Raw genomic sequence first — 22272 nt, forward strand, 5'->3', positions numbered from 1 at the left:
ATTTCCGAGTGAATTAGAGCAGCTTGGGAGTCGCAACCAAAAAAGGGCTTTTCTTCAGTGCATGATAAACGGCAGGCTGACTTCAGAGAGATTTAAAGGGGTTAAGAAATGAGGAAGAAGCTATTCGCAAAGGGGCCAGACTAGGGAGTCGGAAACTCTTTAACCCAAGTCCCCAGAGCATCTCCCACACACGTGCGCAGCACACATACCCGCCCCCCCCCCCGTCCCGCCCCTAACCCTTCCTCTTAGCTCACGACCAATTAGGGTAGAGGAGGCGGGATTCCCACTGGCCGCAGTGCTGCTTGGGTAGCATCCTTGGTTACTGTTGCTAGGGCAGCGGGTCTCAGTACGAGGTGGGAGTAGGAAGTTTTGTGTAGGTCTAACTTGGAAAGGTCAAGGGTCAGTGCGGAGTTTCTGTTGGTGATGATGAAGCAGACGATCCAGATTTTCGCTAGAGTGAAGCCCCCCGAGCGGAAGCAGCAGCAAGGGGTATGGGCCGCGGGGTCGGAAATGGGGCGCGTGGGGGCCCAGCGCGGGGGAGGAGGGGGAGGGGGTGAGGGGGAAGGAGGGCGCGGGGCGCGGAATGGCCACACAGACTGCAGCCCTGAGGGTGGACAGAGCCCGCCCACAACCTCAGCCCCAGGCCTGGCACAGGGGTGCACACGCGTGCACGTATCCCAGTTTGCACATTCACCTGCGCAGAGTCCCATCCACACAGGGGCAGGCGCTTCTTGCACTCTTCTGAGGCGTTGCCTCTTGCCCTCTCAGCTCTCCACACACAGCTTGGAGCTGAGTCTGATGGGGCAACTGGTATGCAAGTATTATAATGCACGCTCGTAAGCAGAATTATACAATTATAGACAAGCACGCACGCGTGCTCTCTTTTCTTTATTTTTATTTTATTTATTTATTTTATTATTATTATTATTATTTTTGGCACACTACAGCCTACAAGATTACTTATCTAACTCCTTTGCTTCTGAGACGCCCATGGATTTTTTTTCTGGCATGCATTCATAGTAAATGTGTTGTGTGTCCCAAACCACTCCCCACCCCCGTCCCCAGAAAGCCTTAACTGAGGTGTGCGCTAAATCTAGAAGTTTGCAAAGGTTGTGGAGACAGACTACCCTCTCTGCCTCTTGGGTGGGCAAGGTCGGCCTTGGCTGTGTTTGGAGGAAGCACCACCTGCCAGGCCCCTTTTCTGGTTCATCCTTGATCCTCTGCTGGGACTCTGGTCGTTGCCCTCATTTTAAACACGAGGACACTGTGTGCTGGGTTAAGTAAAGTGGCCAGGACACCCAGCTGCTGAATCGCAGGGACTGAATTTTGTTTAATTTTAATGTAATTTGTTCTTTGTCTTGAGACAGGGCCTCCCTTTGTAGTCCTGGCTAGCGTGAACTCAGTATGTAGACCAGGTTGGCCTTGAACTCATGGAAACCCACCAGTCTCTGATTCCTAAATAATGGAATTAAAGGCATGGGCCGTGCAAGTCCCAGAGTTTAAGTTTAATTAAGGATTTTGAAACTTACATTTCCTTAAAGACAAACAAACCCACACAAACACACACACACATACACACACGAACATATATATATATATATATATATATATATATATATATATGTATTTCTGACTTCCAAAGTGAGTATTGAGGCAATTGGTTCATATTTTTGAATGCCTGGAGTAAATATATAATTAATAATGTTTTATTTCTATTCTTTTTCAGTGTTATGTGTATGAAAGTATGTAACATTATGGCATATTATAATTTAGCATTGGCCTCTGGTAATTTGTATCCTTAAAACAAGGAGATCATAATGTCTCGGCCATCATGATCAGTAGCCTTTATCCCATGAAAAACATTCAGGAGAAGCTGCGAGAAAAGACCATAGAGGAGAATATTAATCATCTTAAATTTTTTATTTATTTCTATTTTATTTGTGCAAGTGTTTTGCTTACATGAACATATGTGTACCACATGCATGCAGTGCCTTCAGAGGCCAGAGAACATCAGATGTCTGTGATCCCCCTCGTGAGTGCTGGGGATTGAACCCAGGTCCTCTGGAGGAGCAGCCAGGGCTCTTCACCGCTGAGCCATCTCTCCAGCCACAGTATTAGTCATGTTTGTTTAGAGAAATGAAGCAGTAGGGAGAATGTTGGGCATCGTTGCTGCTGCCTCTCCTGCAGTTACCCACACAGAGGCCCTTTAAAGCATATGTGGTGCTGCCCAGATTCCTAGACTTTGCGCTTGCTTGGTGGTCAAAGAGAAGTTCAGCTATGGTAGGGAGGTGCGCGGGGTAGAGCTGGGGAGCTCTCGAGTCACTGAACTCCCAGTTCCCCTGCCTCTACCTCTCCAGTGCTGGGATTATAGGTGTGGGTCACCACTGTAGGCTTTTCCTTTGAATGTTGACTTGCTCTGTATCCGCCTCCGCCTGGTGGCACAGCTCTGTATCCGCCTCCACCTGGTGGCACAGCTCTGTATCCACCTCCACCTGGTGGCACAGCTTTGTACCCGCCTGTGCCTGGTGGCACAGCTCTGTATCCCACCTTCCCTGGAGACTGGGACAAGGCTAAAAAATTCAAGGCCCACTTGGACAGTTTATCCAGACCCTGTCTCAGAAAGAGAGCTGTGTTGGTGAGCCCTAAAGCACTTGGGTGTGGTTTAGGCACTTACTGCTTCCACCCCAGGTACAGCATTTTAAAGTGTGTGTCACCTCCGTTTTGTGTATTTCGTGTCATGCGCACTTCTTTCACTGACCATCAACAGCGGCGTCCTGCCCGTCACAATACACTTTTTAAAATTCTTCTCTCATATATTACATCCTGAGCAAGTTTCCCCTCCCTCCTCTCCTCCCAGGCCCTCTTCTCCACCGCTCTTCTCCCCACAGATGGCAGGCCTCCCAGAGATATCAACCAAACAAAGCATAGCAAGTTACACTAAGACTAGGCATCTTTCCTCATATCAAGGATGGATGGAGCAACCCAGTAAGAGGAAAAGGGTCTCAAAATGAGGGAAAAGAGTCAGAGACAGCCCCTGTTCCCACTATTAGGAGTCCTACAAGAACACCAAGACACACATCCGTAACATATATGCAGAAGGCCTAGGTCAGCCCTGTACAGGCTGCCTGATCGCCGGTTCTGTCTCTGTGAGCCCCTATCAGCCCAGGTTGGTTGGTTCTGTGGGCAGTGTTCTTGTGGCCTCCTTCACCCCTCTGGCTCCTAGAATCTTTCTTTCGCCTCTCCCACAGGATTCTCTGAGCTCTGCCTTAGTTTGGCTGTGGGTCTCTGCATCTGCTCCCATCAGTTGCTGGAAGAAGACTCTCTGATGATCTTGCTAGTTCTGGTCTAAGTATAGCAGAGTATCATTAGGAATCATTTCAATGACATTTTGGTTTGCTTATTTAGTTATTTATTTCTGGTTGTGTTAGATTCTATTCTACCAGAATAGAGTTTTTGAATATCTCGTGGGAGAAAAAAAATCTAGTGAAAAACCTTGAACCCTCAAATGCCCCCTTCCTCTTCTGCTTTCAGAAATTTTATTTTACAACATGGCCTTTTTATCTGAACTTTTCATGTTTTTTGAGTAAGATGTTTCAGTAAGAATCTGCTTAGGCCAGGCCTGGTGGCACATGCCTTTAATCCCAGCACTTGGATTTGAAGGCAGCAATAGATGGATCTCTGCCAGCTGGGTCAACACAGCCAGTCAGGGTTACATAGTGGTGAGACCCTGTCTCAAATTTAAAACAGAATCTGCTTTGGACATTATTCATACTTTCTGTAAACTTAACTTTTCCTGGGGTAAAAATATGACTCCTACCCTCTAATCATGCATCTAAATTAGTCTTCCTTAAACAGGAAGTACTGCTTGTAAGAAAGTAGTTTATTTCCTGGTGAAAGACAAGAAGTCTTTTTTAAATCTTCTTTTTATGGTGCATTACAAAATGCTTCCATTTGCATTGCGTCATCACTCCGCCCCCAAGCACTCTGCAAGGGGGCCTGGACATTTTGTTTCCCACACTTTATATAGAAGGGCCCTTTGATTCTGAGAGCAGTTACTGGGCTCACACCTGGTGGTTGGGTTCAGCATGTAGACATTAAGTTGCAGGGTTTCTTTATAGCCTTGAGTGTTGATTTTCCTGGCCAAGAAATAAAAGAGTAAGTAATGGAGACAGGAATCAGAAAATGGTACCATTGTCAGGGTTTTAGGGTTCTATTTCCATGTCAGCTTGGAAAGTGGAAGTGATTTCTCCCAGGTCACTTAGTAAGTAGTGTCTATGCTGTGATGGAAACACAAGACGTCAAAGACATGCACACGCATCCTTCCAAACCGCAGACGTCAAAGACATGCACACGCATCCTTCCAAACCGCAGACGACATCAAAGACATGCACATGCATCCTTCCAAACCGCAGACGGCAAAGACATGCACACGCATCCTTCCAAACCGCAGACATCATCAAAGACATGCACACGCATCTTTTCAATCCGCAGACGGCAAAAACATGCACACGCATCTTTTCAAACCACACGACCCATCAAACTCCTGCAACTTGGGATTTTGGGGGATATAACTAAAAATTGGATACCCCTGTTTACCCTCTGACAAGGTTCAGACATCACTGTCACGACTGTGTCTGGTTTGCACATGCTCAGACGTGCTTCTGAGCTGTAGCAAGAATGCGAACTTCTTCCCTAGAACGGGGAAACAATGCCTAGCATAAGGCTTTCAAGGGTTTCCTCAACAATAGGGATGGATTTACACAATCAAACTTGGATAGTACATCATCCAAAGGTGATCAGAACCTTGAGACAGCATGGTGGTGGTTTGAATGAGGATGTCCCCCATAGGCTCAGATAGTTGAAGGCCATTTCCCTGCTGGTGGCACTGTTTGAGGAAGTGATGTCACCTTCAGAAGCTGGAGGGAGTATATCACTGGGGTGGACTTTGTGAGCTTATAGCCTCACCTGCTCCCAGTTCACTCTCTGCCTCGTGTGTATTTGAAGATGTGATGTCTCGGCTTCCTGTGGCTGCCTGCTGTCATGCCTTCCCCTGCCTTTATAGACTCTCCCACAGGGTCCACAAGCCAAAATAAACTCTGTCCTGCATATGTTGCTTTGGTCATGGCGTTTTATCACAGTCACAGATGTAGGGGTAGCCTCAACCAATCACCTTGCTTGTAGGGCGGGTCCCCTGAGGATATTTTTTTACTAATAAATATTGCTGGTGTGCTTCCCCCATCCCTTCTGCTTTCCTGTTCTCCGCGGGAACCTCGGGTTCTGTAAGTCTTTTCCTAATTAAAGCTGAATATTTTATTTTAATTTCTGTCTGCCTTCATTTACGCCGCTAAACACAGAAAGTCACTAATGCAAACATCACTTTAGGTTTTAACTCTTGTTTTGTTTTATGTATTTGTTTGAGCCCAATAACAGTTCAAAGAAAAATTTACGTATTATACTGTGCTATGATATTTTGTCATGAAAGCACAGTTTTGTACCATTACAATGCTAATCATATTCAGGTCAGAGATCATGCTGGAATTTTACCATTTATAGTCACCTATTGTTCTTGTATTTGCAGATTTATTCTATAGATGAAGATGAGAAATCAGCACCTAGCTTGGAAATTCTCTTACCCCGAGATCTAGCGGATGGATTTGTGAACAACAAGCGGGAAAGCTACAAGTTTAAGTAAGCCTTGTTCTTCCTCTTTGTTTCTGCTTCATTACTTGGCAAGTTCTTGTCCCGTGTCAGTTTCTGTTGCCAAAGTCATCAGCCCCATTTCCGTGGCAAGAGTGATATGGCCATCTCATCTGGTATATAGAACTCAACTTCATTACTGTGCCCAAGATTAAAAGGTAGGTTTCTGTGTTTGAGATTATGTTCCAGGGCTGGAGAAATGGCTCTGTCCATAAAGTCCTTGCTTTCCCAGCCCAAGGACCTGAGTTCAGATCCCCAGATCCCAGGTGGAAGCTAGGCAGAGTAATGCACCCCAGTCAGGGCAAGATGGGTGGCAGAAGGGGGGCGCCCTGTAAGCCACAAATGTGCGCCGGGCAAAGTTGCAGACCAGTGAGAACTTGATTCTCAAACAGCAGTTGGAATGTAGCCTGAGTATGGACATGTGAACTTGTCCTCTGACCGCCACACATATATTGTGAGCACGTGCACCCCACCTCACACAAGTGTGCACACATACGAGCACACACAATAGATAATAAAGAAGTGGCATGGTTATAGCCTCAGATGTCACCTGTAGTGTTAGGATTTCCATGCTTCGCTCATTGTGGGACTGCATGAAGTCCACGAATGTGTGAACGTCATTGAAGGTGAGATGTTGTGGTCTCGTCCATGTGTTTCTTAGGTGGGCTTTGTTTGTCTCAGGTGCACATGTCCATATTCAATGCCTGTGATGTCCTGTGGAACATCCATTAGAATCATTTCTCTTCTGAATACTCTGTCAGGTATTCATTTATTTGGAAGATTCAATGTGAAAAAAAATACAGAGAATATGAAATATCTCAGGAATCTTTTCATATTGATCCCATATCATAGTGACAAAAATTTGGATCTATTGGGTTAAATGCATTATTATATTTAATTTCCCAGGATTCTTCTTTTCTTATTCCTCTTTTTTTAAACTGCAGCTGGAACACTTCAAATAACATATGGATGGTTCTGTATTTCTCTTGGGCAGTGCTTAACCACATGGTTCATGTGACTGTCCCTGCTATCCACCCTGGGCATTCTTCACTGCCAGCCTGAGAGATGAAAGGTCCATGGCACGGGAGCAGGAAGAACGAAGTCCTTAAGCTGGAAGAGTGCATGAGTGTTTGGGGAAGGGAAGGGGACCATGAGGCTTATAGATCCCGCAAGGGACAGACAGGAAGAAGGCAGGTCAAAGGGCAGGGAGAAGCCAAATTATATAGGACCTTATGAGTGACTTGAGCTGTCACCTCAAGTGGCATGGGCAGAAAAAGGGTGATGCTGAGAGGGAAGGGGTCACCACACCCTGGTTGCAGTAGCACGGTCCTTGCTGATCTTGCAGGAGGATAGCACTTGCTGACCTACACAGCACACCCTGTAACGGGCATGGAAAACAAGTGACACAACTGTAGTGTTCTATCCTTGGTGGGAAGTGGGGTGCCGAGAGATATCCGTTGTTTCTGGTCCTGTGTCTGGAGATCTGAACCGTTGTTTCTGGTCCTGAATACATGGGTCTGACCAGCCTAGGTACTGAAGAGGATTGAGGCTGCCTGTACTGAACCCACAGAGTCTTCCATCCACCCTCCACAAACAGTAGTGTACACAGATAGTCACATGACATTTGCACTGTAGTGAGAATCGTGAGCAGTATGCAGGGTATATGGAGAGAGCTACACGAACTCTGTGCAAATGCTGTTATATGATGTAAGAGCTACGCACAATTGCAGATTTGGGTCTGAGGATGTTGAGGCTTGCCTCTAATTGGATTCTAGACATTTGGAGGTCAGAGTTGCCAGTGCTTGCCAGTGAACTCATTACAGTTAAACAGAAAGAGTGGATCAAGGAAGCCAGCAAGTTTGGGACTGAAATTTTAGAAGGATGGAACTGTCGTTTGTAGTAGGAGCTGCAGGCTGCTTTCTGCCTCCCAGCTCCCGGCCACCAGTAGCTTTACCCAAAATAATTACACGCAAATTGTATTCTTTTAAACACTGCTTGGCCCATTAGTTCTAGCCTCTTATTGGCTAATTCTCACATCTTGATTAACCATTTCTATTAATCTTGTATCACCACGAGGTGGTGGCTTACGGGGAAGGATCTTAATCTGTGTCCATCTTGGAGAGGAGAGCTATAGCGTCTGCCTGACTCAGCTTTCTTAGTGTCTGCTTCACTTCCCTTCTTCACAGCATTCTGTTCTGTCTACTCCGCATACCTTTGTTCTGACCTATCAGGCCAAGCAGTTTCTTTATTAATTAACCAATGAAAGCAACAGATAGACAGATGACCCTCCTCCATCAGTCATCTTGTGGGGTGAGGACGATTTCAGTAAAGGCTTCAGATGGAAAGACTAGTCTGTGTGCAGTTGAAATGGGCTGTAGAGAAAGCCCACACAACATCCTCACTGAATGAAAGGACATCTTGGTCACGGAGAATCTCATGTTCTTTCTCAGCATGTTATTGATGGGCATGAGGACCCTGAGTCGTTTTTATCTGCATAAGAGATTGGACTGAACTTCGTACAGCTTTTCTGAATTCTAGGATTCTCTCCTGTTCTTCAGAAGCCAGCTGGTCCACGTTCCTCCCCAGATTGTAACATAGCTCTGTTGTGAAAGTGGAATGTTTGGAGATGGTGGTGTTTGATGCTCAATATGCAATTACCAGTTAGCTGTAAACTCTGATCCTGAAGTCTTCATTCTGAAGTAGGGAGATAAGAGAAATATCTCGGTTTTTTCTTGATCCACTATTCTCTTAAAGATCAGAAGATAGCATTTTAGAATGATTTGATGGGTGTAAAGGTCCTTTAAATTTTTTTTTAAATAAGGTGTATGTGTATGTATGTGCAGGTGCCCATGGAGGCTGGAAGAGGGCGTTGGGTTCCCTGGGGTTGGACTTGCAAGTGGTTGCAAGCTACCCTCTTGGTGCTGTAAGTTGAACTTGGGTTCCCTGTAAGAATAAGTGCTCTCAGCCTCGTAACCGTAATGGCCGAGCCATCTCTCTAACCAGAGGATATCATGCCCTGCACAAGGAATTCAGTATGCTTTATGGGTACTGTTCTAAAATTATATTTCAGTCTAATTACAACATTGGTAGAGTACCTAGCATGTGGGAGGCACTTGATAGATATTTATAAAATAGATAAGTCAGTAGATAAACTGATCATATTAACTTTATACAAGGAACCTTTCAGAATGTATTCTGTGGGTGACTCAGTGCCTTCTCGAAAGCTCCTGGCATGTCTTAATGTTGCACCGATAGATGTAATTCCTGGTCGGGAGTAGAGAAGTGGGGTGGGGAGTGTCCTATTGCCTCAAGGTCACCAGCAATCAGGAGAAAGAAGCCAGTAGGCCCCATTCCTGGGCAGCTTCCCCGAGACCCTGCTGGAAGTCTGTAGTCCACCACCAGCACAGCTCGAGTCAACCGTGCTCCTTAGAGCACACTCATGCATGGTGGCCGTGTGTTCTGTGGAAGCCTGCGTCATGCTGGTGTTCAGATCGAAGGGTTTGAAGGGCTGATCCAGGCACGGCACATCAACACCTCATATCTGCTGCTCCTAAGTCCTTAGAGCAGTGGTTCTCAGCATGTGGATCATGACTCCATGGGCTTGAATGACCCTCTCACAGAGGTCACCTGAGACCATCGGAAAACACATATATTTATGTTGTGATTCCTAACGGTAGCAAAATTATAGTTATAAAGTAGCAACAGAATCATTTTACGGCTGGGGGTCATGGCAGCGTGTTTAAAGGGCGGTAGCATCAGGAAGGCTGAGAACACTGCCTTAGGCTGTCAGTGCATTGGTCACCATTTGCTCATCTCAGATGAAGGCTGAAAAGACCTGGGGTCCCTTGAGGATAAATTTCTTTTTATTTTATATTTCTAATCTAACTGTGGGCATTCATCTGAACTCCTCCCTGGCAGCCTCACCGCTTTAGGTGAATACGGTCAACTGACTATGTAGGCAGTGGTGTTGGCTAGAGGTCCAAAGCCACCAGGAAGCTGCTTAAGACTCTCTCAAAAATTTCACTTGAGAATTTTTACTTTAAAGACTGTATCCTCTCATTTTTATTTTGAAAAAATGTAAGTGATTGGGAAGAGATCGCAGTTAGCAAAGTGTTTACTTTGCAGACATGAGAACCTGAGTTTGAGCCCCAGCACCGGATGGGATGGCATGCTTATCATCCTGGGCCAGAGAGGTAGAGGTTCTGGGGCTTGGTAGCCAGCCAGCTAGCCAGCTAGCCCACTTGGTGCGTTCCAGGCCAGTGAGAGACCCAAGGAAAGACACCAAGGTTGTCTTCTGACCTCCACATCCATGCATGTGAGCACACGTGCACACACAGAGGAGAGAGAGAGAGAGAGAGAGAGAGAGAGAGAGAGAGAGAGAGAGAGAGAGAAGAGAGAGAGAGAGAGAGGGGGGGGGTACAGGAGAACAGATCGTGTCTCCCAAGTGTCCTGCTCTACTGGTAATCCTCTACCAAACTGAAGTGATTCTGCAAGGAGGATGGAACAACCACTCTGCCACCTCCTGGAACTCCCCTCCTGCAGTTCTCGGGAAGACCTGGCTTTGCAGGACAGATCAGTCCTTTCTGACTTTTGAGTCATGAGCGAGGAAATGAGACAGCAGTACAGAAAGCTGCCCTCCCTGTCAGAACGGGAGGTACCTAATGCATGGGCAACCACAAGCTACAGTTCAAATGCTGCACCTTCAGGCATTGTGCAGTAAACTTGCAGTCTTTCCTCACCCGGCAAATGTCAGAAGCCCAAGGGCCTTTTCCATCCCATTCTTGGGTTTCCAGCCTATGGAGTTCTGGACGTTTGACTCTGATACCAGCCACAGACACGGTCCTGTCATAGAATATTTATTCACCTAGGAAAACTATGTTACATTTGTTTATGCTGCGTTTGTTCAACTATGTAAGTTTCTGCTGCATTTCTCTATGCTGCATTTGTTTAACTTGACAAGGACGTGCTGCTATTTGTACATTTGTTTAACTTGGCAAGGACGTGCTGCTATTTGTACATTTGTTTAACTTGACAAGGACGTGCTGCTATTTGTACCTTGCTTGCCCAAGGCACCTGATTGGTCTAATAAAAAGCTGAATGGCTGATAGCTATGCAATAGAGGGATAGGTGGGAGTGGTAGTCAGAGAAAACAAGTAGAAGGAGGAATCTAGGCTTGAGAGAGAATGAGGGAGAAGGAGAGGGAGAGGTCCAGGGCCAGCCAGATAACCTGACTCGAAAGAAGCAGGAAAGTAGGACATAGAGAATGAAAAGCTAAAAAGTCCCGAGGCAAAACATAGATGAAGAGAAGCAGGTTAAATTTTAAGTTATGAGAACTAGCTAGAAACAAGCACAAACTAAGGCTGAGTATTCATAACTAAAACGAAGCCTCTATCTCATGATTAAGGGGCTTGTGGTCCGAGAAAGCCTGCTGCACTGTCCTTCTTGAGAGCTAAAAACACACAGTTTATTATGCGATTCAAAGCTGGTGTGCTTTTTTTCAGAGGGGAACAATTGTACAGATCTTGTCAAAGCCATATTGTTTACTCACCACTTTTGAGCAAGAATACAATTGCACAGTGTCGGGGGGATGACAGGGCAAACACTGTGTTAGGTTAGCTAAGTCTGGTGATGTCAGTGTGGGGTCATTTACAAACGTGTTTATGAGAACGACATTCATTAATCCAATAGCGTTTGAAGATAATTGCATTTTCACATTGCAGATTTCAAAGGATTTTTGACCAAGATGCAAAGCAAGACATCATTTTCGAAATCATTGCCAAACCAGTCGCCCAGAGGTAGGATTTCCCAGACTCTGTTAGTGGGTTCCTGGCTTTTCTTCTTGTCTTCAGTCCTCAGGTAATTGTGGGAATTTGCTTGCGTGTATCAATCATAGACTCTGGCTTCAGGGCTTGAAATAGTGATAACATTAATTATTCATATCAAGAGCTGTTTCACTCAGATGCAGATGGTGAGCCTTGAAGGAAACCAGAAACACAGACAGAATAACTATTCTTAGTCTCATTTTAAAAGTTCCGGTATGGGCTGGAGAGGTGACTCAGTGGTTAAGAAATCGTTGTGTGTTTTCAGATACCAGGGTTCAGTCTTCAGCCCCTATAAGGCAGCTCACAACCTCCTATAACTCTAGCTCCATAGATTTAATACACTTTTCTGGTCTCCAAGTGAAGAAGGACACTTAAAAGAGATCCCACATTAGCTCAGAATTGAGAATAATAGAGGGTTATTTATTTAGGGGTAGACCCACAGATCATAATCCTCTGCTGGAACGGAAAAGTGGCTGGACGCACGCTTTACATCGGCATATATAGTATAAGAGGCCACTCCCAAGTGAGTGGGTAATTTAAAGGCTCCTGGCGGTAGGAATTCCTGCAGCATCCAAGGGAACCTACTCACTTGTGTACATACTAACATGCAGACACATACACAAGCACATAAAGACATCCTTTACAAGGTTCTGTAAACCAGGGATTATTTAGGCTGACACTGCTCCAAGTGGTGTGGCTACTGGTACTGGAAATCAAGATGATTTTCTCTTATTTGTTGTACTTTTCTTGGTTCAATAATTCTATTATTAATATTATTACTTAATTTTCATGTGTGTGTGGTGTATATGTGTGTTCACGTGTGTGTGTGTGTGTGTGTGTGTGTGTGTGTATGCACTTATTTGTGTTTGAGAGTGTGGAAACTAGAGGTCACTGGAGGGCAGCATGCAGTTGTCTATCTTTATGGCTTCTCTGCCTTGTTTTTTTAAGAGAGTCTCTGTCTGAGCCTGAAGTTCATCATTTCAGCAGAATTGGCTGGCAGTGGGCACCCGGGACTGCCTGTTCTGTTCACTGTGGTGGGGATGAAAGCGTACAGTGCTATGTCTGGCTTTCTACACGAGTGCTGGGAATCTGAATCCAGGTCCTCGTTCTTCTGTAGCCTACCAGCACTGTACGCACTGGGTCATTTCCTTGGCTCCTCAGTATTTCAGGATCAGGTTAGAAGATGACACTTGGAAGGCCTGCTGTTGGTTGGATCTGCTCTACCTCAGTGACCTGTCAAGACTTGGTCCTTACTTTCTAGAGTCATGCGTTTCAGTAAATGCAGGCAGTTCCAGGCCATGATGGTAAAGACTGAGCCCTGCATGATGGTGCTGGGTAATCAGATGCACACATATCCATGTCTCTTGGCAAAGTCTCCGTGGGGCTTGATCAGGGGTTTTCACTGTGGGTGGCAACCCCTTTGGCAAAGCTCTATCTCCAAACATGTTTACATTATAATTCATGATAATATCAAAGTTACAGTTATGAAATAGCAACAAAATAATTTTATGGCTGGGGTCCCCACAACATGAGGAACTGTATTAAAGGGTCACAGCATTAGGAAGGTTGAGAACCACTGCGCTAGAGAGTCATGGCCCTTATCCTTTCTGGGGATCCTCACTGGGGGCTACTGCCAGTGATGTGTTTTTCTCTGATCCTAAAGCCATTGGAATGGTTCTGTAAACATTCATCTGTACAGATAATATGGAAATTATCTGTTGGGAGCTGTGAACCCCCAGATCCTGAATTTCTTGTAAACAACTTGTTTTCCTCTTCTCTGAGACAACTTGCAGCTGCTCTGAGCACGAGACCCTCAGGAGTTCCTGATGGCAGGGGAGTGGTTTCTGGTGGGTTTGGCTGGGGTATGGCTATCAGCTAAGGATCTCTATATAAGTGGGTCTGGTACACAGTAAGGGGGTATACTTGTTTCAAGGATGACCCGTGTCTCTCTCTCTGTGTGTCTGTGTCTTTGTGTGTTTCAGTCTCCAGCCCCTTGCCCGGCTCACGAACTGTATGGTAGCGCATAGAGTGCAGACTGACATGGTGCGCTACAGTTACCTCTGCTAAATGAGCTAATTTTCTAGTCTGCTAGTTCATGTCACTCTCTGTGGACAGCGGGGGAACCCATTGTTTCTCTTTGTCGCTCTCATGTCTATGCTATGGATCTTGCCTAAAGCAAGCTCTTTCCATTTTATACAGTTCCTTCATTGATACAATACAATCAATTAGGCTTTAAGTATTTCTTCTATAACCACAATCAGGAAACCTTTCTTTGAATTAAATTCAGATTACCCTAGCCAGATGGCAAACATGGCTGGAATCCACTCCTTTCAGTAATTGTTGGGGTTAGGTTATTTTTCAGAGAGATAGTCTTGCATTTAATTGTAAAAAGTTGTACTTTTGTGTTAGTTTATGGATATGTACATGTGTAGGAACCCACAGTGGACAGAAGTGGGCATTGGGTTCCTTGGAACTGGAGGTACGTGTGGTTATGAGCTACCATGTGAGCGCTGGGAACCAAACCATGTCTTTTGAAAGAGCAAGAAGAAGTTTTCCTGATCCTTGAGTCATCTCTCCAGCATTTAGTCTTTGTGTTTTATGTTGAAACTTTCCTCACTCATTTGTGGAGGGAAACTGGTTTCTGTTTCCTGAGAGCTGGGTCTTCCTCCTTTCCTCACTCCCCCTCTCCATCCTCTGCCCCTTTTTGCAGCTTTTCTTTATCTCAAATCTTTGTCTGAAGATGATGATGAATTCATAGATAATTCAGGATATTTCTAGCCATTACAGTTTGCCTTCTATCCTTCCAAAGAAGTAGATAGTAATGATAGTGAAGGCCAACAGAAGCAAGGCCTTTTTACTGCTGAGTAGTACTCTAATATGTATATATTCCATACTTTCTTCATCCATTCTTCCATTGAAGGGCATCTCGGCTGTTTCCAGGTTCTGGCTATTACAAACAATGCTGCTATGAACATAGTTGAGCATATACTTTTGTCATATGATAGGGCATCTCTTGGGTATATTCCCAAGAGTGGTATTGCTGGGTCCAGGGGTAAGTTGATCCCGAATTTCCTGAGGAACCGCCACACTGCTTTCCAAAGTGGTTGCACAAGTTTGCATTCCCACCAGCAATGGATGAGTGTACCCCTTTCTCCACAACCTCTCCAGCAAAGGCTATCATTGGTGTTTTTTATTTTAGCCATTTTGACAGGTGTAAGATGGTATCTTAAAGTTGTCTTGATTTGCTTTTCCCCGATCGCTAAGGAAGTTGAGCATGATCTTAAGTGTCTTTTGGCCATTTGAACTTCTTCTGTTGAGAATTCTCTGTTCAGCTCAGTGCCCCATTTTATAATTGGGTTGATTAGCCTTTTATGGTCTAGTTTCTTGAGTTCTTTATATATTTTGGAGATCAGACCTCTTGAATTTTGCATACAAATGGACAGAAATAGAAAACACTATCCTGAATGAGGTAAGCCAGAGCCAAAAAAAGGATCATGGGATGTACTCACTCATATTTGGTTTCTAGCCATAAATAAAGCACATTGAGCCTATAATTCGTGATCCTAGAGAAGCTAAATAAGAAGGTGAACCCAAAGAAAAACATATAGGCATCCTTCTGAACATTAATCTACATCAAGCGATGGAAGGAGACAGAGACCCACATTGGAACACCGGACTGAAATCTCAAGGTCCAAATCAGGAGCAGATGGAGAGAGAGCACGATCAAGGAACTCAGGACTGCGAGGGGTGCACCCACACACTGAGACAATGGGGATGTTCTATCGGGAACTCATCAAGGCCAGCTGGCCCGGGTCTGAAAAAGCCTGGGATAAAACCGGACTCGCTGAACATAGCGGACAATGAGGACTACTGAGAACTCAAGAACAAGGGCAATGGGTTTTTGATCCTACTGCACGTACTAACTTTGTAGGAGCCTAGGCAGTTTGGATGCTCACCTTACTAGACCTGGATGGAGGTGGGTGGTCCTTGGACTTCCCACAGGGCAGGGAACCCTGATTGCTCTTTGGGCTGACGAGGGAGGGGGACTTGGTCGGGGGAGGGGGAGAAAAATGGGAGGCGGTGGTGGGGAAGAGACAGAAATCTTAAATAAATAAATAAATAAATAAGAAGCAAGGCCTTCTGGGAAATTCTTCCTGCACAGGAGGTAACGATGGAAAACTGGCAAGACTTTTACTCTAGTGCTGGGATTTGTAACTGATTTTCACAGCACAGCCATACTTAAGACTCACATTAAATAGCTGGGGTGTGGCTGGGTAGACCAGTGAGTTTGTTCAGTTCTTTGTCACTTGCAGATCCAAATAAGACTTCTGTCCTCTGTGAGTTTTAGGCTTCCGTTTTATTCCCACCCCTGAGTTCTAGGTCAGAATTTCTGACACATTCCTTGTTAAATATAGCAAAGAGATTTGCTGCAGGCCTTCAGATAACAGTAAGAATGCATGTATGTGAGCAACAGATTGCTTTGACAACGTCAGAGCACTGTCCTGTGCAGAATCTCACTCAACTCTCGGAGGAATCTGTGGAGGCTCAGCTATGATAACTGGTGCGGTAGGTGAGAAGCCAGGACTCTGGGCATTTGATGGAGTTCTGCTGGACGACACAGTGAGGAAGCTGCAGACATGAGAGGAGAGCATATTTGCCTCTCCCTGCAATTTGGCCTTTGTGTTGCTTTAATCGCACTTAGCATCTGTCACCCTAGCTGGCCTCCCAGATGCCATCCATGTTACCGAAAGGTCACCTTCCGCCTCATCCCACCTCCCTCTCAGCCTTGTCCGGCCACATTACTCCACTCCTTCCCCCGGACTTTGAGAAGGGGCAGACTAAGAGATGTCTGTATGGGGGTAGGGAAGCAACTTTCCCTGTACCTTCCTGTTCCCTGGATTTTACTGCCTGTGATCCAGTGTCCGCAGTCTCCGATGGCCCTATAGCTCACGGTTCTTCACACTCAAATGTTAGTTCTTTCATTTGACCCTGATATGTATAAATACATAAATGCTCTCAGAAGAAAAGAATTATAATACATAAATTAAACTTTAGTTATCATCCATTCAGTAAAATTAATTAATTAGTCGATTAATAATTCATTTTGGGACAGAGTCTTGCTGCATAGCTTTGGCTGTCCTGGAACTCTCTCTGTAGACCAGGCTGGTCTCAGACTCAGAGATCTGTCTGTCTCTGCCTCCTGAGTGCTGGGATTAATGGTGAACCTGGCACCATTCAGTAACTATTAGCAAGGTGCTAATGATGCGTCAGGACCAGATTATAATCCTAGCTCTTTCCCGAGAGCTGAGGCAGGAGTTCACTAATTGAAGGCCAATATGATCTATAGGTTTGACATAGATATATAAGTAATTAAAAAGGAAACAGTAAAATCATATAAAAACACTAATAAGTCTCTTTTCACATGTCACCTTTGTGAGAGGGCGTACCCTGGCCACCCGTGTAAGAACTGCATGTCCTCCCTCACCACCATGGCGGCATTCCTGATGCTCCCCTCACGCTGGCCACCCATGTAAGAACTGCATGTCCTCCCTCACCACCATGGCGGCGTTCCTGATGCCTCCCCACACTGGCCACCCGTGTAAGAACTGCATGTCCTCCCTCACCACCATGGCGGTGTTCCTGATGCTCCCCCCACGCTGGCCACCTGTGTAAGAACTGCATGTCCTCCCTCACCACCATGGCGGCGTTCCTGATGCTTCCCTCAGGCTGGCCACCTGTGTAAGAACTGCATGTCCTCCCTCACCACCATGGCGGCGTTCCTGATGCTTCCCTCAGGCTGGCCACCTGTGTAAGAACTGCATGTCCTCCCTCACCACCATGGCGGCGTTCCTGATGCTCCCCTCAGGCTGGCCACCTGTGTAAGAACTGCATGTCCTCCCTCACCACCATGGCGGCGTTCCCAATGCCCCTTGCCACTGCCCGATGTCATTTTATCCCCATCCCTTGTTACCTGAAATGCCTTGGCCTCATGCACTGTGCCTGCTGTTTACAGTGTGCCTGCTGTTTACTATTTGTTGCTATTCTTCTGTTCCCTGTGCATTTCCAGGCACCTGTTGTAGGCTCCTTAGTGAGTGTCCAGCAGATACCTGTGGAATTGGTGATGTCTGAAACTGTTAGATAAGCACAGTTTCTAGTCCAGTCCAGATTGTGCACACACCAGCTACAAAAGGGAATCACATTCTTGATTCTTTAAAGCATTCACAGCTAATGCTCTGTGATTTACTTACTTTAATGGACAGAGATTCCCACTGTGGGGCCATGCACTCGCCATGTGCTCGTCAGGATGGCGTGCCATTGTTTACGTCTTGAGCCACAATGGACTTTCAGAGTGCTGAAGGCTTGGTTATAAAAATGATACAGCTTAAATGAACCTCCCAGTGACTTAATTCATACTTACTTCTTAAGAATATTTATTTCCAGACTGCAGAGATGGCTCTGTGGTTAAGAGCACTCTTGTAGAGGACCGAAATTCACTTCCCAGCATCCCTGTGGCATCTTGCAACTGCTTCTGATTCCTAATCTGGAGATCCTGTGCCCTCTTCTGACCTCTTTGGGCATTGCACTCATGTATATACACATACACAGATACTTGTAGTTAAAAATAAATTATTTATCTAAAATGGACATTTATCTCTTCTGAAGTCCCATTTTTGCCTCCATCTTAGTGTTAACAAGTAGTGTGGTTTTACTGGAGTGTTGTTGCTTTTCCAACTCTGGGTCCCTAGCTGGTTGTATGAGGTTTGTTCTCATTCATAGCTAAGTATCCTTCATCCATGGCTCTCTAGGGGTTTGCACGCATAGTTCCTAAACTGTGTTCACTCTCCAGCTGTAGAATCCAAACAATCAGCATTTCCTCTTTCTCTGATAGAATTGCTGTTACCTTGTCCTTCCCACGTTTCTTTACCTCAAGACAAAAGTCAGATAATTATTTTAACTAGGAAAAACCTTTTATTAAAAAAAAACTGAACTATGGGTTGAGGATATAGTTCAGTGAGAGAACTTGCTTATCATACAGGAGGCCCTAAATTCAACTCCCAGCATCACACTCTCACACACACACACACACTCCTGTTATGTACTTTAACTATATAGACTTGCATTTGTGTGTGTGTGTATTCAGGGGTGTTTGGTATAATGCATTTGTATGTGTTGCTGTGTGTCCACATGAATGTGGAGTTAGAGGGTGACATGTGGTGTCTTCCTCTTGCTCTATACATTACGTTTTGAAATGGAGGCTCTCACTGAACCCATAACTAAACTGCGAGCTAGTTGGCTAGAAAGCCCCAGGTATCCTCTTGCCTCAACTCTACCCAATACTAGGATTGCAGACACACACTGCCACACCTGGCTATAAACATGGCTGCTATGGATCTAAACTTAGGCCACCATGCTTGTGTAATAGGTATTCTGCCAACTGAGCCATTTCCCAGGCGCTATATATGTATGATGTTAAAATGTGATAAGTAACTTTATAAAAGAGCCAGTGTAGTGGGTGAAGCTTGGATTTCCATTATGCATGTGACTGATGCAGGAGGACTGCTTCAAGTTCAATCCCAACCTGGGTTACATAATTCTAAGTCATCCTGATCTTTGGAGACTCTGTTTCAGAAAACCAAACTATTGATAGTGGCACTAATAATAACAATAGAAGGTGAACGACTGCAGGGGAAGGGACATTTGGGCAGTTATTCCTGTGCTTCAAATTGACAGGCAAAGGACAGACAAGGTCAGAGGCCCATCTCCCCGCAAATATGATTTTGTCAAGTTGGCAGTTGACATCAGCCCTTATACTAAGGTTGGAAGTAACTACCGACTTTTAGACTCCTCACAGTGAGTGGTATCTGCCAGTGTCCAGAAGGTTCCACACATCCCCCTGTATCGAGACTCAGTTGCATCTCACACTGACAGTCTCTGTCATTTACTTCACCTGGAAGGCATCAGACCAGAAAGCCCCTAACCCTCTGCCATCCAAACCTGTGTCTCTCTCTCTCTCTCCACTTACCTTCCTCTTCTGTCCATCATGCTTCTGTCCCTTCCCCTTCTCCCCTCTTACCATCCTCTTCTGTCCATCATGTGTCTGTCCCTCCCCATCTTATCACGCTCTTCCATCCATCATGCATCTGTCCCTCCCCCACTTGCCCTTTCTCTTCTGTCCAGGTGGCTTTTACCTACATTTACTGAGGTTGCTTCTGCCTTTGATGCTGTTTGTCTGTTTCAAAATTGCCTGCTCGGGTTAGAGTCCACCAGGAATGGTAAGGCTTACTTAGTAAGCAGTAGCATAGGAGGGCCAGTTAAATGAGAATTGCATGTAAACACACTGCGAGGGACACACTACTGCAATTATTCAGTGTGTATCTGAGATGCAGATTTGAATGGCCGCCCTGCATGTTCTCCTGACATCTCTGCTTTCCACGCGTGTGCTGTGATCTTGTCTCTGTGCAGCTCATTGTTAACATTCAGATCTGCTCCAGTGGGCCAAACTATGCAGATAAGGTATTTGCTGCAGCGCAGTATTTCCCTGTGCTTGCAGCCTCTTCCATCTGTCCTCCTCTGGTTTCTGTCTCCCTGTCCATCCTGCCCCACACAGGCAGACAGTGTTTATGCTTGTCACTTTGAAGTTTACTTGAGTCTCTTACCCTCATCCTCAACATTGAGCCCAGAACTTCTTAAATTTGGATGGAGACCTCATACAGGGCATTAACTGACCATGAGAGTTACGGAGAAACTGACAACAGTAAAAGCTTTCTGAGCACACCACAGCCAAACAGTAATTAGCTCAGCATCAAGGGTTTAGTGATTCTGCTGTGTTTCTGGCAGTGCTGGTCTGGGCTGCATTTCACAGTGTCACTGCAGCCTCGTGTGCAGCACCCTGGGACTTCACTGCAGCCACGTGTGCAGGACCCGGACTTCACTGCGGCCTCGTGTGCAGGACCCGGACTTCACTGCGGCCTCATGTGCAGGACCCGGACTTCACTACGGCCTCGTGTGCAGGACCCGGACTACACTGCGGCCTCGTGTGCAGGACCCTGACTTCACTGCGGCCACGTGTGCAGGACCCTGACTCCACTGCAGCCACGTGTGCAGCACCCTGACTCCACTGCAGCCTCGTGTACAGCACCCTGACTCCACTGCAGCCTCGTGTGCAGCACCCTGACTCCACTGCAGCCACGTGTGCAGCACCCTGGGACTTCACTGCAGCCTCGTGTGCAGAACCTGGACTTCACTGCAGCCTCATGTGCAGGACCCGGACTCCACTGCGGCCTCGTGTGCAGGACCAGGACTTCACTGCAGCTTCATGTGCAGGACCCGGACTTCACTGTGGCCTCGTGTGCAGGACCCTGACTTCACTGCAGCCACGTGTGCAGGACCCGGACTTCACTGCAACCACGTGTGCAGCACCCTGGGACTTCACTGCAGCCACATGTGCAGGACCCTGACTTCACTGCAGCCACTGATGCATCATGTAACTTCTGTGCAGCCTTTGGTCTGAACACACCGCCTGAGCCCTCTCCACCATATGTGGAGACCATTCATTGCCAACAAATGACCTTTGGAACCCTGGGTAGGGGCTGGAGCAGGACTCTTAGCCCATACAGGAGACTATTGTAGGCTACGCACTATAATATTTTGACTTTCAACTCTTATAAAAACACAATGTTTTCATTACTGAAAATAAAGTCTTTAATCCTTTCCCTGTTATCATTCTCCATCATGGAAGTATGCATTTGTGTGCTATTGAATTAGACTTGAGTTTCATAAAAATGAGGACCAAATATCCCACAGTTTCTGGAACACTCTAAGCATACTTCTGCCATTTTGAACTATTTGTGTAGATTGGTCTTCTTGGCATTGATGATTATCAAGTTAACCCATGTATTGAAAACTCCGAAGCCACTGAAGATCTCTCTCCAGCCGTGCCAGGTACCCAGTCAAGATTTAATCACTGGGTAACGCACCCCACATCCTTCTCATTTGTGTGCCAATAGGATTTTTGCCTTTAATACATAACAAAATTGTATCATACCAAATAATTGTTCTTAATTTAGTTTCTGGAGGCTATGGAGTGGCTCAGCAGGTAAAGGTGCTTGCTAAGCTGACCTGGTGGCCAGCATCAATCCTTGAACTGACCTATGGAAAGAGAGAATGGACTGCACAAACTTGTTTTCTGACTTTCACACTCGGGTCACACCCACCCGCATACACAGACACAAACACAGTCACACTCATACATTTATACTGGGACATAAATCATGAAGATAATAATAATAGACATGAGTTATCAGTAAATGCTTCATTTTATACTTATTTTATTAACATTAAATAGTATTTTGTTAATTCTTTGATTTTTTTTCTTTTATTGAAAATAGAATTTGTTGTGCACTATATTTTGAAGCAATTCCTCTCCCGCAGTATCCTGCTGAGTCCTTTAGGATTTCATGCTATGTGTTTTGATTATATGTGCTCTTCCTGTCATCTCCTTCCAGACCCGCCCTCTCCACCCTCAACTCCCTCCTACGTTGGATTTTCTTCTTTTTGTACAATCTATTGATTCCAGTTTGTTGTTTATATAACTTGAGGCTGTGTAGACTCCATGGATCAAGAGGAGTCATGAATGGAGATGTTTAAGAAGTTTGGGACTGGCCCAGCCCGTGTCCTGGTGGCTCTCCCCTCGCCTTGCACGTCCCCTCGCCTGGCTATGTTTCTGTCCCTCTCTTCTCTTGTGTCCTGCTGT

General features: G+C 45.6%; 1 protein-coding gene across 1 annotated transcript in view; it reads left to right on the forward strand.

Annotated features, from left to right (window-relative positions):
- The first annotated feature begins 356 nt into the window (after positions 1–356).
- Positions 357–22272, forward strand: part of Kif6 (kinesin family member 6) — a 309520-nt gene continuing 287604 nt past the window's right edge. Inside the window, exons 1-3 of the mRNA XM_041656411.1 lie at positions 357–489; positions 5579–5688; positions 11418–11492. Coding sequence (XP_041512345.1) covers positions 424–489; positions 5579–5688; positions 11418–11492 — 251 coding nt within the window. The 5' untranslated portion in view covers positions 357–423. The remainder of the gene's footprint in view (positions 490–5578; positions 5689–11417; positions 11493–22272) is intronic.

Source organism: Microtus oregoni, unplaced genomic scaffold (genome assembly GCF_018167655.1).
Source record: "Microtus oregoni isolate MIOR12 unplaced genomic scaffold, Mior012 000007F_ref0000211, whole genome shotgun sequence".
NCBI lineage: Eukaryota > Metazoa > Chordata > Mammalia > Rodentia > Cricetidae > Microtus > Microtus oregoni.